This window comes from Eleutherodactylus coqui, chromosome 13 (assembly GCF_035609145.1).
Source record: "Eleutherodactylus coqui strain aEleCoq1 chromosome 13, aEleCoq1.hap1, whole genome shotgun sequence".
Lineage (NCBI taxonomy): Eukaryota > Metazoa > Chordata > Amphibia > Anura > Eleutherodactylidae > Eleutherodactylus > Eleutherodactylus coqui.
Genome location: NC_089849.1, coordinates 14727386 through 14745209, shown reverse-complemented (window position 1 = coordinate 14745209; position 17824 = coordinate 14727386). Strand labels below are relative to the sequence as shown.

Here is a 17824-nt window from a genome sequence, read left to right as displayed (position 1 = left end):
GGGCAGTATTATAGTAGTTATATTCTTGTACATAGGGAGCAGTATTATAATAGTTATATTCTTGTACATAGGGAGCAGTATTATAGTAGTTATATTCTTGTATATAGGAGCAGTATTATAGTGGTTATATTCTTGTACATAGGAGGCAGTATTATAGTAGTTATATTCTTGTACATAGGGAGCAGTATTATAGTAGTTATATTCTTGTACATAGGGAGCAGTATTATAGTAGTTATATTCTTGTACATAGGGGCAGTATTATAGTAGTTATATTCTTGTACATAGGAGGCAGTATTATAGTAGTTATATTCTTGTGCATAGGGGGCAGTATTATAGTAGTTATATTCTTGTACATAGGAGGCAGTATTATAGTAGTTATATTCTTGTACATAGGGGGCAGTATTATAGTAGTTATATTATTGTACATAGGAGGCAGTATTATAGTAGTTATATTCTTGTACATAGGGGCAGTATTATAGTAGTTATATTCTTGTACATAGGGGCAGTATTATAGTAGTTATATTCTTGTACATATGGTTAAGTATTATAGTAGTTATATTCTTGTACATACAGAGCAGTATTATAGTAGTTATATTCTTGTACATAGGGGGCAGTATTATAGTAGTTATATTCTTGCACATAGGAGCAGTATTATAGTAGTTATATTCTTGTATATAGGGGGCAGTATTATAGTAGTTATATTCTTGTACATACAGAGCAGTATTATAGTAGTTATATTCTTGTACATAGGGGGCAGTATTATAGTAGTTATATTCTTGCACATAGGAGCAGTATTATAGTAGTTGTATTAGAAGCATCATTGTAGTTTTATTGCTGTTTGTGAAGCGTATTGTTGTAGTAGTTGGTATCTTCATCTTTGAGCACAACACAGTATAGAACATAGTTTTTGTGTGACTTGAATGACTTTGTAGATTGCGTATAGCGGTTGAATGCGGCATCTGTGTTAATTAATATACGTTGTATAATTACTTGTAGATGACGTCGGGGCCATTAAGTTATTTCTCATTTCCCACTATTTTTGGAATGGGGGATGGGACAGGGAAGAGCTCTGTGTCTTTCTCATTAACACATGACAGTGGATGAGGATGATGATCTGAATGCCGCATTACACGCACGCTGTGCCCTTCACAGATTAATCAGCTATGTTACTCTTCTTCCTCCGAGTCCCTATGGGTTTGGTAAGTTGGCGGTTTGTTACTGTCACATGCCTCCACTGCCTGCGGTGAAGGATGCGTCCATGTCCGCTTTGAACATGTCCTTCAAACAGCATGAACCGTTCTTCACCAAGATCCGCCAGGGCAGCAGATTAAAGGGGTCTGATGTAGAGATCACAGACCTACTTGCTGCTTTTGCATTGAGATTTAAGGCCACTTACCTTAGGTACTTTGCTCTCGCCCTTTAACCCCTTCCTTCTGTTAAGCATGGGCGTATGACAAAGGCATAGAGGTGAGGACGGCGTTTCCCAACTCTGGCAATCAAGTACCGCCAATTGGTCACATTTTGAAAACATCAAAAGATATGCTATGGAATTACTCCTTTAACTATGGGCTCGCTTACATGGGCGTATGCGGGTTTTGCAAATAAAAATCGCATTTGCTTGCGTGTTCATCTGCTGCTGCGAGCTTTTGCACACAGAAATACGCAACATATTTGCTAATGCAAAAAATAAGGCAAATGGGCCCATTGATTTGCTGTGGAAATACACTTGATTTGCTGCGCATTCACTTCAATGGCCTAATGGGTTCTACTAACTCTGTATTACATGTGCAAAAATGACGTGCCTAATACGCGGAGCAAGGACGCCCGTGTGAGCAAGCTTTATGTCTGTGCAGAGGATTTGGAGGCCTGTATCAGAAATATGGCGCTGTGACCGCTCTAACGCCATATAAACAACTTCAGCCGGAGGGAAATTCCCAGTATGTCCCATTGTGGTCCATATTCACGAACCAAAGTCACCCGTAAAAGACTATGGGAGTGCAAAAAATGCAGCGAGCACTGATGTTACATGCGTGTGCGCAAAAGCTTTTTTCAACTCAGTTGAAGCTTACAGATTAGCTGCTTGCCAGGCCGGCGTACTTGTGCACTGAGTTGATTTCTGGAGGAAGCAGACAGCTCCGTTTCCACTGCAGTGGCCAGACTTGGTATTACAGGCAAAGTTCCCATTCATTTTAATGCCTGCAATACCAAGTGTAACCACTACAGTAAGAAGGGAGCTGTCTGCTTCCAGCAGCAATCAGCTCAGTACACAACCGAATAGCTGATTGAAGGGATTCTCAGTTGACAGACCCCCGACAATCTGCTATTGAGGACATATGCTGAAGACAGGCCACCAGCGGTTTACAAGTGGCCAACCCCATGAACAATTGATTGTTCCAAAATAAAGTCTGAATCAACACGGGTAAGGGTGCATGCACACGAGCGAGTTCATTATGTGTGTTGTGAGATGCACAAAACTCGCACTGAAATAGACCCCATTGTTAGCAATGGTCTATCTACATATTTACCCTACTCCTACTGGTGTTATTTGCCAAGCTGCACTGCGCTTGCAGGTTCAGCCCGGCAATTGTTGGGGAAATGCTGACACTGGCCATCAACACCCGTGTTCTAGCCCCCTAAAGACCTGGCAGATGAGCGCTGATGTCGTTGATCGTCTATCCGAACAGATTGCTCCGCGTTAAAGGTCTCTCTGTCAGTGAACAGAGGTGAAGCCACCGGGGCAAACAAGTGCCTCCATTTACAGTGAACAGTCAGTCGTTCATAGATGAAGCACTGCCTGTTTACACGACCGCTCGTCGTTCAGTTTCAGCATTTCCAGTGAATGATCATTCATATTCGCGCTGGATACGGAAATCTGTACGATTTATCTGCCCGTAGAAAAGGGCCCTTTAGTTGACATAATAGACCAATGAAATGCGTAAGGATTGTTCGTAGACACGAATGCAAAAACTACAGAAGACGGAAGGATCAGTTCATGTTTATTCACTTACCTGCGGGGGCCGAGCAGCGGCGGCGGCCCCCGTAGAGCATACACCATTGCTTTGTGCAGTGAGCTGCGTACAGCAAATATTTCATGAAGGATTCCTGGCCACGGACACAGGGAATGCCTCTGAAATGGTTTTCTGCCCTAGGGTATCCCCCGGAGCTTTCCGAACCCACTCATGCGAGTCAGACATAGGATTAAATATTCATATACTACAGACACTGTCACACGCTTTCTCACTCCGGTCATCATTCTTCTTCTTCTTGGCTTTGCCCTAGTTTCGGATCTTAGTACGCGTCCGCTCCAGCCTGCCTGCATACACCATGCATTCATGCTCCCCTGTATTCCCACCCTAGTCCAATGTCCCCCACCCACCGTTGGCAAAACCCGCCTGTACGTTGTCCTGGGTCCTCGGGGTTATATCATCCCGGCTAGCCAAGGTGGAAGGAAGAGTCCGACGGTCCCCAAGAGGCAGACGATGATAAACATCCATAGGAAGATCCGATCGATCACCATCGCCACGTACTTCCAATCCTGCTTTACCTGGAGGGGCGAGAGCAAAACCTACTTAATGGGAAGTTTATCCAGAGAAGAGACGGTCATGACTATGGGGGCAGTGGTAATACAGTTCACTACTATTCCCAGCAGGGCCAAAGACAGAGCTAGAAGAATAGAGCAACCATTAAAGGGGTTGTACAGGATTAGAAAAACATGGTTGATTTAATCGAGAAACAGCGCCACCTCTGTCCATGGGTTATGTGTGGTACTGCAACACAGCTTCATTAAAGTGAATGGAGCAAGCTGCAAAATCTGACATAAACCATGGACATTTCTGATATAGATAGGTGGTACACGCTAGATTTTTGGGATCAGAGTAGTGGAACCCCACCAATTGCCAGAATGGGGTATCACGGTCCCTTGTTCCCCCGATTCCCCACCCCATGGCTGGGAGTAATTTAAATGGAGCAGCAGTAAGCACCGCTATTAAAGGGGTTTTCTGGGGTTTTACTATTGTTGACCTATCCTCGGGAGATCCTTCTCTTAAATCTCTGTATATCTGTAAGGCATCTGACTGCAGCAGAAGCCCTACCCCACAGCAGCAGGAGGCGCTAACACTAAACTCCACCCATTCACACTGGATCCCTGCTGATTAGCTGATGGCCAGAACATTGTCAGTGCGGACAGTGCTGAAAGCAGATAGCGCCATCAATATTGCAGCGACCCTGGTAGGTAACAAACCAGGCGGCTGCAATATGGACAGGACTATCTGCTTCCAGCCCTGACGTACTGACAGCAAGGATCAGCCGATCGATGGAGATCCTGAACGGCAGACCACACTGATCACCTATCCTCAGGATAGGTTATCAATACTATTGATTAGTCACGGAAAACCCCTTTAATATCTCTGGAGCTGACAGTCCCCGGGGTTGGACCCCCACTGATTTAGCATTTATCCGACACATAGGTGATAAATGCTTTGGACTCTGATGGCCCTTCAGAGATCCACAAACATGGACATTTTGCTAGATAATGTGATAACTATGAGGTCCACCCATCAACCCTCCTACAGTTAGTATCCAATGAGGTAAGTGGTCTCAGATGTCTCTGCTTACCTCCCTCTCTATAAGGCTACTACATTCACATACATGTGCCAACATGCGATTTTCATGGCAATGCGAAGCAGTTTTAATTTTTGAACAAATGGCATCGCTTCTGTGACATTGCGGTCTTCACGCCTGTGTTTCATGCACATGAAAGGATCACAAATGTTTCTCCTTGACTTCAATAGTAAACATCGCATCACATTTGTACGCACATCGCACGGCACGCGAGGTCTTTCAAGGTCCCATTGCAAGCAATAGCCGAGGCGTTCTGAGGGAACGCCGAAGATAGAACCGAACATTATACAAATGCTGTAAAAGCACGGATCACCCACCCTATAGAAACCCATACTCAGGCCTCTTTCACACAGGGAGCTAGGCACACAAAATCATGAACGTAAAAACCTTTTGGCTATTAGAACCAATGGTTTCCTATGGGAACGTTCAGATGTTTTTTTGCACATCTAAAATTCCTTCGTCAGAACGTCCGTATAGGAAACCATTGGTTCCAATAGCCGAAAGGTTTTTACGTTCAGGATTTTGCGTGCCTAGCTCCCTGTGTAAGGGTGACTAGTAGAGATGAGCGAGCGTACTCGGATAAGCACTACTCGCTCGAGTAATTTGCTTTATACGAGTATCGCTGCGCTCGGGTCTGAAGATTCGGGTGCCGCTGCGGCTGACAGGTGAGTCGCAGCGGGGAGCAGGAGAGAGCGGGCGGGAGAGAGGGAGAGAAAGATCTTACCTCCGTTCCTCCCCGCTCTCCCCTGCAGCTCCCCGCTCCGTGCCGGCACTCGAATCTTTAGCCCCGAGCACAGCTGTACTCGGATAAAGCCAATTACTCGAGCGAGTAGTGCTTATCCGAGTACGCTCGCTCATCTCTAGTGACTACCCACCAAAGTTTTTTTTTTCCCTGCGAAATTCGCAGCATTTTTTTTTCTGCAGGGGTCAATGAGACTTGTAATGTTAAAAACGCATCGCACAAAAATCGCAGAGCACAAACTTGCGATGCGTTTTTAACATTAGAAAGTCCCATTGACAATCATGTTAAAAAAAATGCAGCGTTAAAAAAGTGGGTGGGAGCCCTGACACTGATCTCCTCCATGTGATGCGTGAACATTACGCCATATACCTGAGAAGAAGCCGTGGGGCTCACCTGAACACCGCTGCCTCTTCAAACAACTGATTGGAAAGGCTCTCGAACAGCAGACTCCACTGACTGAATATTTAGACTCATTGCAAAAACCAATCCCTCCCCTAGAAGTTGTGGGATGGATGATGCTTCCTCTGTGTGATTGTAACGATGTTATAAGTGATTACATATCAGAGCAAAAGGATCATTTATTGTGGAGAACCGACCCCTTGTAGGGAGGCTCTAGTACCCTGTTGTACCGCCTCTAGCTTGGATACAAGATGTGATACGGGGGGCATGGAGGCTCTAGTACCCTGTTGTACCTCCTCTAGCTTGGATACAAGATGTGATACAGGCAGGCATGGAGGCTCTAGTACCCTGTTGTACCTCCTCTAGCTTGGATACAAGATGTGATACAGGCGGACATGGAGGCTCTAGTACCCTGTTGTACTGCCTCTAGCTTGGATACAAGATATGATACGGGGGACATGGAGGCTCTAGTATCCTGTTGTACCTCCTCTAGCTTGGATACAAGATGTGATACAGGCGGACATGGAGGCTCTAGTACCCTGTTGTACTGCCTCTAGCTTGGCTACAAGATGTGATACAGGTGAGCATGGAGGCTCTAGTACCCTGTTGTACCGCCTCTAGCTTGGATACAAGATGTGATACGGAGGCATGGAGGCTCTAGTACCCTGTTGTACCGCCTCTAGCTTGGATACAAGACGTGATACGGGAGGCATGGAGGCTCTAGTACCCTGTTGTACCACCTCTAGCTCGGATACAAGATGTGATACAGGTGCGCATGGAGGCTTCAGTACCCTGCTGTACCGCCTCTAGCTTGGATACATGATGTGATATGGGCGAGCATGGAGGCTCTACTACCCTGTTGTACCTCCTCTAGCTTGGATACAAAATGTGATAGGGGCGAGCATGGAGGCTCTAGTACCCTGTTGTACTGCCTCTAGCTTGGGTACAAGATGTGATACGGGTGGGCATGGAGGCTCTAGTACCTTGTTGTACCACCTCTAGCTTGGATACAAGATGTGATACAGGTGGGCATGGAGGCTCTAATATCCTGTTGTATCACCTCTAGCTTGGATACAAGATGTGATACAGGTGGGCATGGAAGCTCTAGTACCCTGGTGTACCTCCTTTAGCTTGGATACAAGATGTGTTACAGGTGGGCATGGAGGCATACTGGTTCTGTATGGTATCCTGTGGCATATCGCTCCACATTTGCTGTAACTGAGGCTCTAGATGGTATAAACTCATAGGCTGTGGAAGTTGGTGTCCCAGATGGTCCCATATTTTCTATTGGCGATAAATCGGGCAGCCACCAAAGTGTGACAATGTTGTGGGGGCTCCTGTGACCCTCTTGTATGTGCGGCCGAGCATAATCCTGCTGGAAGCCGCCATGAGAGGAACACATGTGGCTGCAGGATGTCCTGAACATATTGCTGGGCTGTCATTGTCCCTCCTACCACTACTAGGGGGGACCGACTGTCGTATGCGATGCCCCCCAGACCGTCACACTAGCAGAGGGCCGTGTGCCGCTCCACAGCAAAGGCAGGATTAAGGCGCTCACCCCGAGGTCTCCAGACAAGAACGCGTCCATTGTCAGCGGCAAAACTAAACCCGGACTCATTGCTGAAGACACCCCGTTTCCCCTCCGTAGCGTCCAGTTTCATTGTTGATGACATCAATGCAAATGGAGGGGACGGTGGGTGTCAGAGGCCGAACATGTAATAGGGGCCGCAAGACCAAATGTCCTTTAGCCAAGTACCTAGAAATGGTTCCGGCAGATACAGGGGTAACGATGGCGCCCCCTGTCTCTGGATGGTGGACAATGAAACAGTTGGAGCTGCTGGTGCTTGTCGGACAATCAATCTCCTCTCTACTGCTGGTCTGTAGGGGGTGTCCTGAGCCCGGTTACCTTGTGTGTCCCCATCCACTGGTTCCAACACCTCCTAACAGTTTGGTCAGACGCTCCTCTCTACTGGTGGTCTGTCGGAGGCGTCATGAGCCTGGTCACCTTGTGTGCCCTCACACATCCACTGGTCCCCACACCCCCTAACAGTCTGGTCAGATGCTCCTCTCTACTGGTAGTTTGTCAGGGGTCATGAGCCAGGTCACCTTGTGTGCCCTCACACATCCACTGGTCCCCACACCCCCCCCCTAACAGTCTGGTCAGATGCTCCTCTCTACTGGTAGTTTGTTGGGGGTCCTGAGCCCAGTAACCTTGTGTCCCCCCATCCACTGGTCCCAACACCTCCTAACAGTCTGATCAGATGCTCCTCTCTACTGGTGGTCTGTCAGGGGGTCCTGAGCCTGGCCACCTTGTGTGCCCGCACACATCCACTGGTCCCAACACCTCCTAACAGTCTGGTCAGATGCTCTTCTCTACTGGTGGTCTGTAGGGGCATCCTGAGCCTGGTCACCTTGTGTGCCCCTATCCACTGATCCCAACACCTCCTAACAGTTTGGTCAGATGCTCCTCTCTACTGGTGGTCTGTAGGGGGCGTCCTGAGCCCGGTCACCTTGTGTGCCCTCACACATCCACTGGTCCCAACACTCCCTAACAGTCTGGTCAGACGCTCCTCTCTACTGGTGGTCTGTAGGGGGCGTCCTGAGCCTGCTCACCTTGTGTGGCCTCACACATCCACTGGTCCCAACACCCCCTAACAGTGTGGTCAGATTGGCCGGTGGGGGACAATTCATCGATATGACCCTTCAGCTTCTCACATCCCAATAATGCGCCCCTCTCAGACTGGTAACGGGGTGAAATCTCTTCTGAGTCGTAGAGGCGTCTAGTGTCCAACAAGCTCTACAAGCGGAAGAAGGGGTCACTGCACACAAGGAGCCTCCGAGAGTCTCTTATAGGCCAAGAGGGGAACCAGTTTTAGGGCCTTCGGTGACAAGACCGTCCATCTAATCACCACAACTCTCATCATTTACAGATCTGCCTGAGATGGAACCGCAGGACGGGTTTTACAGCAAAACGACAACTTGTTCTCGGGGCTGCACAAAGAGTGTCTATTCCATCTTGAGCATCAGGCTTTGCTGCACACTAGCTATGAATCTTGGGCGCCGCTTTCATTGGACAACACACAGGCAGCAGTACTTTACGATAAACACGGACACAGGACATTAACATCCATCTGTATGTCCTGTGTCTCTTCCATGGTACGGACAGGAATAGGACTTGCGATCAGTATGTCTGCATGACAAAACTTCAAAGTTTATAGTCCCGTAGCCCTACAATGGGGCCATGTGCTGCCCGTGAATTAACTCAGACCGCACACGGCCCCAAACATCCTAGAGTGCTGGAGGCCGCATAAATCAATGTCTTAGCTACGGAAAGCACCTATAATTATTGGGTGACAGCTGCGATCCAGAAGACCGCGGGCAGCAGAATGGATTGCTTTGGACAATAGCAGCAGCTTAAAATCAATCGGTTGCAGCGCTGGCTGTCAATTTACCGATAATTTCCAGGGTGACCTTACAAGTCATTTGTAAAGCAGGTACATCCGGGCCTCCGCTGTTCAACGTAGAGAACTTCATTGCTTGCATCGTGAAACTGCCACAAGGAAAACACCCGAGGCTTCCATGTGTCAAAGCAGAAACTCATGACCCAGCCCCGTCATACTCAACCCAAGCGAATTTGCAAATCCAGGAGCAGCCCAGCAATTAGATCCAAATCGTGTTCGCGGCGCGTGTGCAATAACGCCCTCACACTAGAAAAAATCTTTATGTAGCCCTGGCCTAAATAGGATGTTATTTGGCCGTGCATGGTTATGGGGATGGTGGTGGTGGTGGTGGGGGGAGTATCATTGTTAACCAAAGGATGGACAATATGCCCGTGGGCAGGTTTACATGTCACAAGTGCAACGTCCATCTGCCGGAAGAAATGCTTTACCGCTATAAGCTGGCATAGATTTGCACTATTATTTATGCTAATTGCTGGCATTGTTTTTAATCTGGCTACAAGAAGCTCCGCCCCTTTTTAAAAGACTTAACCAATTGGTTGAAATTTGATGAGTGAGAGGCATAAAGTTGAAAAAAAGTATCAAACTTTTACAAAGTTTTCCCACCAGAAACTGGAGCCATTGATTAATTTCCCCTCTAAGTGGTGTACACACAACAGAGATTGACAGCTGCTATAGGACCCTTAGAGGAAGGGGGCCAATTTACAGTCGGTCCCATCCCCTTTGCTCTTACATAGGGTGCTGGGGTAGGTGATGTAGGATCGCATTGGTCGTAAACAAAAGTATGGAGAATTAGTCCAATGGTCATAAAAAGTCCTACTGCCCTAGGTGGCAAAACCAAGCATCCTAATGGGGGCCCAGTTTGATCTCTGCTACGGGCCCCTCTCTCTTATGTGTACGCTACTGTCTACAGCAGGGGCGTAACTATAGGGGGTGCGGTTGCACTCGGACCCAGGAGCCTTAGAGGGCCCATAAGGCCTCTCTTCTCCATATTGGGAGCCCAGTACTAAGAGTAAAGCATTATAGTTGGGGGCCCTGTTACAGGTTTTGCACTGGGGCCCAGAATCTTCAAGTTACGCCTCTGGTCTACAGTATATAGTCTTCAGTCATGGTATGGTGCACAACTGCAAGAAGTCTTCCAAAAGTTGATGTGTGTTCCAGGCATGACCAAGGAGCGTCAGACACAGGGGAAGACCGTCAGAAGTCAAGACCTGCGAGCCGGAGAAGCAGTCAGCAGCAGAATGTATAAGAGAGAGGAAGGTGACGAGCGGGGAGAAGGAGGGAGAAATAAGGAGAGGCTTGGCATACACAATCCGAGAAGTAGAGGGGGCTGAAAGCTATGGAGAAAGACACTGAGAAGAGAAGACAGATAACAGCCACTTGAGATGGAAATAGACTAAATGATTGCAGGCTGTGCGCTCACTTTATCACACTGGGAGTCGCTTGCCGACAATGGCCTCCATTTAAAGTTATCAGACAGCACAGCTTGCACCTGCCGCATAATGACTGAAGCTGAGTCGTGCGGCCAGCGTGCAGCGCCAAGGTCAGCGGTGTCTTCTGCAAGGGCCGAGACTAAACAATAAGGAGGTGCACTATATACGCCAACCCTAGGGGCTCAGGAATCAAGTATTGCCAAGCAGACATATACCCTGTGTCTGTGCTTTCCCACGGGTCCACAAGAGCGGGGCGACTGGTGGGATGTGCTGAGACTACGATACAGTATCCCCAACACCTGAGCACTGAAATCAGGGTGTCAAACCTTTTGGCATCTCTGGGCCACATTGGAAGAAGAAGAGTCATCTTGGGCAGCACATTAAATACCCAAACACTAATGATACAGGGCATCATCCTCTACACATCCCCCATCATCCTTCACAGTTCTCCACACAACTCCCATCATCCTCCACACAACTCCCATCATCCTCCACAGTCCTCCACACAACCCTCATCATCCTCCACACAACCCGCACCCTCCTCGCAGTCCTTCATGCAACTACCATCATCCTTTACAGTCCTCCAAACAACTCCCATCATCCTACACACAAGCCTCCTCATCCTCCACAGTCCCCCACACAAACCCCATCATCCTCCACACAACCCCCATCATCCTCAACACAACCCCATCATACTCCACAGGCCTCCACACAACTCACAACATATTCCACAGTCCTCCACACAAACACCATCATCCTCCACACAACCCCCATCATTCTTCACAAAACTGCCATCATCCTCCACACAAGCCTCATCATCCTCCACAGTCCTCCACACAACTCCCATCATCCTCCACAGTCCTCCACACATACCCCAACATCCTCCACACAACCCACATTGCCAACGACAGTCCTCCACACAACCCCCATGATCCTCCACAGTCCTCCACACAACCCCATCATACTCCACAGGCCTCCACACAACTCCCATCATACTCCACAGTTCTTCACACAAACCCCATCATCCTCCACAGTCCTCCACAAAACGCCCATCATCCTCCACACAACCCCCATTGTCCTTAACTGTCCTTCACACAACTCCAATTATCGTTTACAGTTGTACAAACAGCTACCATCATCCTCCACACAACTAACATTGTCAATGACAGTCCTCCACACAACTGCCATCATCCTTCACACAACCCCCATCATCCTCCACAGGCCTCCACACAACTCCCAACATACTCCACAGTCCTCCACACAAACCCTATCATCCTACACTGTCCTTCGCACAACTTCTATTATCCTTTACAGTCCTACAAATAACTCCCATCATCCTCCACACAAGCCTCATTATCCTCCACACAAGTCCCATTATCCTCCACAGTCCTCCACACAACCGTAATCATCCTCCACACAACCCGCATCATCCTACACAGTCCGCCATGCAACTACCATCATCCTTTACAGTCCTCCAAACAACTCCCATCATCCTCCACACAAGCCTTCTCATCCTCCACAGTCCTCCACACAACTCCCATCATCCTCCACAGTCCTTCACACAACCGCACATCCTCCTCCACACAACTCCCATCATCCTCCACAGTCCCCCACACAACCCCATCATACTCCACAGGCCTCCACAAAACTCCCATCATACTCCACAGTTCTTCACACAAACCCCATCATCCTCCACAGTCCTCCACAAAACGCCCATCATCCTCCACACAACCCCCATTGTCCTTCACTGTCCTTCACACAACTCCAATTATCGTTTACAGTTGTACAAACAGCTACCATCATCCTCCACACCACTCCCAACATACTCCACACAACCCGCATCGTCCTACACAGTCTTCCAAACAACTCCCATCATCCTCCGCAAAACTCCCATCATCCTCCACAGTCCTCCACACAACCCCCATCATCCTCCACACAACCCCATCATACTCCACAGTCCTCCACACAAACCCCATCATCCTCCACACAACCCCCATCATTCTTCACAAAACTGCCATCATCCTCCATACAAGTCCTATCATCCTCCACAGTCCTCCACACAACCTTCATCATCCTCCACACAACCCCATCATCCTAAACAGTCCTCTACGCAGCTACCATCATCCTTTACAGTCCTCCAAACAACTACCATCATCCTCCACACAAGCCTCATCATCTTCCACAGTCCTCCATACAACTCCCATCATCTTCCACAGTCTTCCACACAAACCCCAACATTCTCCACACAACCCACATCATTCTTTACAAAAACTGTCATCATCCTCCACACAAGCCCCATCATCCTCCACACAAGTCCCATCATCCACCACAGTCCTCCACACAACCCTCATCATCCTCCACACAACCCGCATCATCCTACAAGTCCTTCAAACAACTACCATCATCCTCCACACAAGCCTCATTATCCTCCACAGCCCTTCACATAACTCCCACTATCCTGCACAGTCCTCCGTACAAACCCCATCATCCTCCACAGTCCTCCACAAAAGTGCCCATCATCCTCCACACAACCCCCATCATCCTTTACTGTCCTTCACACAATCAAATTATCCTTTACAGTCATACAAACAGCTACCATCATCAAGCACCATTATCCTCCACACAACTCCCATCGTCCTCCACACAAACCCCATCATCCTCCACAAAAACTCCCAACATACTCCACAGGTCTCCACACAAACCCTATCATCCTCCACACAACCCCCATCGTCCTTCACTGTCCTTCACACAACTCCCATTATCCTTTACAGTCCTACAAACAACTCCCATCATCCTTCATACAACCACCATCGTCCTCCACACAACCCCCATCATCCTCCACAGAACTCCCAACATACTCCAGTCTTCCACATAAACCCCATCATCCTCCACACAACCCCCATCGTCCTACACTGACCTTCACACAACTCCCATTATCCTTTACAGTCCTACAAACAACTCCCATCATCCTTCATACAAGCACCATCATTCTCCACACAACTCCCATCGTCCTCCACACAACACCCATCATCCTCCACACAAACCCCATCATCCTCCACATAACTCACATCATACTCTGCAGTTCTTCACACAAACCCCATTATCCTCTACAGTCCTCCACACAACTCCCATCTTCCTCCACACAACCCTCATCATCCTCCAAAGTCCTCCACACAACTCCTATCATCCTCCACACAAGCCCCATCATCCTCTACAGTCCTCCACACAACCCCATTGTGCTCCACACAACCATCAGCGTCCTCCACACAACTCCTATCATCCTCCACACAAGCCCCATCATCCTCCAGTCCTCCACACAACTCCCATCATCCTCCACAGTCCTCCACACAACCCCATTGTGCTCCACACAACCATCAGCGTCCTCCACAGTCCTCCAAACAACTACCATCATCCTCCACACAAGCTCCATCATCCTCCACAGTCCTCCAAACAACTCCCATCATCCTCGATACAACCACATCGTCCTCTACACAACCATCATCGTCCTCCACAGTCCTCCACACAACTACCATCATCCTCCACAGTCCTCCACACAAATCCCATCATCCTCCACACAACCCACATTGCTATCGAGAGTCCTCCACACAACCCCCATCATCCTCCACACAACCCCATCATACTCCACAGGCCTCCACACAACTCCCATCATACTCCACAGTCCTCCACACAAGCCCCATCATCCTCCACACAAGTCCCATCATCCTCCACAGTCCTCCACACAACCCTCATCATCCTCCACACAACCCGCATCATCCTACACAGTCCTCCAAACAACTACCATCATCCTCCACACAAGCCTCATTATCCTCCACAGCCCTTCACATAACTCCCACCATCCTGAACAGTCCTCCATACAAACCCCATCCTCCTCCACAGTCCTCCACAAAAGTGCCCATCATCCTCCACACAACCCCCATCGTCCTTCACACAACTCCAATTATCCTTTACAGTCGTACAAACAGCTACCATCATCAAGCACCATTATCCTTAACAAAACTCCCATCATCCTCCACACAACCACCATCATCCTCCACACAAACCCCATCATCCTCCACACAACCCCCATCATACTCCACAGGCCTCCACACAAACCCTATCATCCTCCACACAACCCCCATCGTCCTTCACTGTCCTTCACACAACTCCCATTATCCTTTACAGTCCTACAAACAACTACCATCATCCTTCATACAAGCACCATCATTCTCCACACAACTCCCATCATCCTTCACAGTCCTCCACACAACCACCATCGTCCTCCACACAACGCCTGTCATCCTCCACACAATCCCATCATCCCCAAACAACTAACATTGTCAATGACAGACCTCCACACAACCCCCATCATCCTCCACACAACCCCCATCATCCTCCACAGAACTCCCAACATACTCCACAGTCCTCCACATAAACCCCATCATCTTTCACAAAACTGCCATCATCCTCCACACAACCCCCATCGTCCTACACTGTCCTTCACACAACTCCCATTATCCTTTACAGTTCTACAAACAACTCCCATCATCCTTCATACAAGCACAATCATTCTCCACTCAACTCCCATCATCCTCCACACAACCACCATCGTCCTCCACACAACACCCATCATCCTCCACACAAACCCCATCATCCTCCACAGTCCTCCGCATAACTCACATCATACTCTGCAGTCCTTCACACAAACCCCATCATCCTCTACAGTCCTCCACACAACTCCCATCATCCTCCACAGTCCTCCACACAACCCCATTGTGCTCCACACAACCATCAGCGTCCTCCACAGTCCTCCACACATCTCCTATCATCCTCCACACAAGCCCCATCATCCTCCAGTCCTCCACACAACTCCCATCATCCTCCACAGTCCTCCACACAACCCCATTGTGTTCCACACAACCATCAGCGTCCTCCACAGTCCTCCAAACAACTACCATCATCCTCCACACAAGCTCCATCATCCTCCACAGTCCTCCAAACAACGCCCATCATCCTCGATACAACCACATCGTCCTCTACACAACCATCATCGTCCTCCGCAGTCCTCCACACAACTACCATCATCCTCCACAGTCCTCCACACAAATCCCATCATCCTCCACACAACCCACATTGCTATCGAGAGTCCTCCACACAACCCCCATCATCCTCCACACAACCCCATCATACTCCACAGGCCTCCACACAACTCCCATCATACTGTACAGTCCTCCACACAAACCCCATCATCCTCCACACAACCCACATCATTCTTCACAAAAACTGCCGTCATCCTCCACACAAGCCCCATCATCCTCCACACAAGTCCCATCATCCTCCACAGTCCTCCACACAACCCTCATCATCCTCCACACAACCCGCATCATCCTACACAGTCCTCCAAACAACTACCATCAATCTCCACACAAGCCTCATTATCCTCCACAGCCCTTCACATAACTCCCACCATCCTGCACAGTCCTCCATACAAACCCCATCATCCTCCACAGTCCTCCACAAAAGTGCCCATCATCCTCCACACAACCCCCATCGTCCTTCACACAACTCCAATTATCCTTTACAGTCGTACAAACAGCTACCATCATCAAGCACCATTATCCTCCACACAACTCCCATCATCCTCCACACAACCACCATCGTCCTCCACACAAACCCCATCATCCTCCACACAACTCCCATCATCCTCCACAGTCCTCCACACAACCCCATTGTGCTCCACACAACCATCAGCGTCCTCCACAGTCCTCCAAACAACTACCATCATCCTCCACACAAGCTCCATCATCCTCCACAGTCCTCCAAACAACACCCATCATCCTCTACACAACCATCATCGTCCTCCGCAGTCCTCCACACAACTACCATCATCCTCCACAGTCCTCTACACAAACTCATCATCCTCCACAGTCCACCACACAACTCCCATCGTCCTACACAGTCCTCCACACAAGCCCCATCATCCTCCACAGTCCTCCACACAACCCCATTGTGCTCCACACAACCATCAGCGTCCTCCACAGTCCTCCAAACAACTACCATCATTCTCCACACAAGCTTCATCATCCTCCACAGTCCTCCAAACAACTCCCATCATCCTCCACACAACCACATCATCCTCTACACAACCATCATCGTCCTCCGCAGTCCTCCACACAACTACCATCATCCTCCACAGTCCTCCACACAAGCCCCATCATACTCCACAGTCCTCCACACAAGCCCTATCATACTCCATAGTCCTCTACACAAACCCATCATCCTCCACAGTCCTCCACACAACCACCATCATCCTTCACACAAACTCCATCATCCTCTACAGTCCTCTACTCAACTGCTATAATCCTCCACACAACCCCCATCGTTCTCCACACAGCTCCGATCATTCTCCACACAACTCCCATCATCCTCTACAGTCCTTTCCACAAACCCTATTATTCCCCACACCCCCCTCATCCTCCGCAGTCCTCCACACATCGCTCATTAAACATGCAATCCATTGATTTCAATAATCACTGTGTAATGCTACATGTCTCCTGTGGGGGTGCTGCAGGGAAATGGAACAGTTATTGATAGTTTCCCCCACAGATTAGGTGGGGATCCCTGCTGAGATCAGTCTTCTTATAGCTCATGTAGAAATTGTCCAAAGTGGAGGACCCTTTATATAATGTGACTGTGAGAGTCCAGATTTTACGTCTTGAAACAGTCATCCAACGGGAAAGTGTTCATGGGGTGGAAGAAGTGAAGGGGTTCTTGTCACCTGAAGTATAAGGGTCCTTTCAGATAGGCGTATGCGAGTTGTGTCCGAGATTCTCGGGCGCAATGCACATTGGACAACACACGAGCACACATCAATGTGCTATCTGAGCCGCGGGGGAGCGGACCTTGCATGTCCTACTCTCATCCGTGAGAAGGACCAGAATAGGACAGGCAGAAATTGTTTTCAAGCGAACCTTCGGTCCATGAAAAAAGTGCTCATGAGAATAGCTGGCCATAATTGGTCCTCGTGCTGTCCGTTAACAACATGGGCAGCAGACGTATGGGATATACACCCATCTGAATGGGCCCGATGGAGAGTCTTATTTCCTCCATCCAATTCTCTTTTTGCAGTAGAGGGGACATTGGTCTTGTTCTCTACGGCTCCTCTAAGATATCTC

The 17824-nt window shown here is 48.7% G+C and overlaps 1 protein-coding gene across 1 annotated transcript in view; it reads right to left on the bottom strand.

Moving 5' to 3' along the window:
• Nucleotides 1–2979: 2979 nt before the first annotated feature.
• CHRNA4 (cholinergic receptor nicotinic alpha 4 subunit) overlaps nucleotides 2980–17824 on the bottom strand; it is a 77724-nt gene continuing 62879 nt past the window's right edge. Inside the window, exon 6 of the mRNA XM_066586669.1 lies at nucleotides 2980–3544. Coding sequence (XP_066442766.1) covers nucleotides 3419–3544 — 126 coding nt within the window. The 3' untranslated portion in view covers nucleotides 2980–3418. The remainder of the gene's footprint in view (nucleotides 3545–17824) is intronic.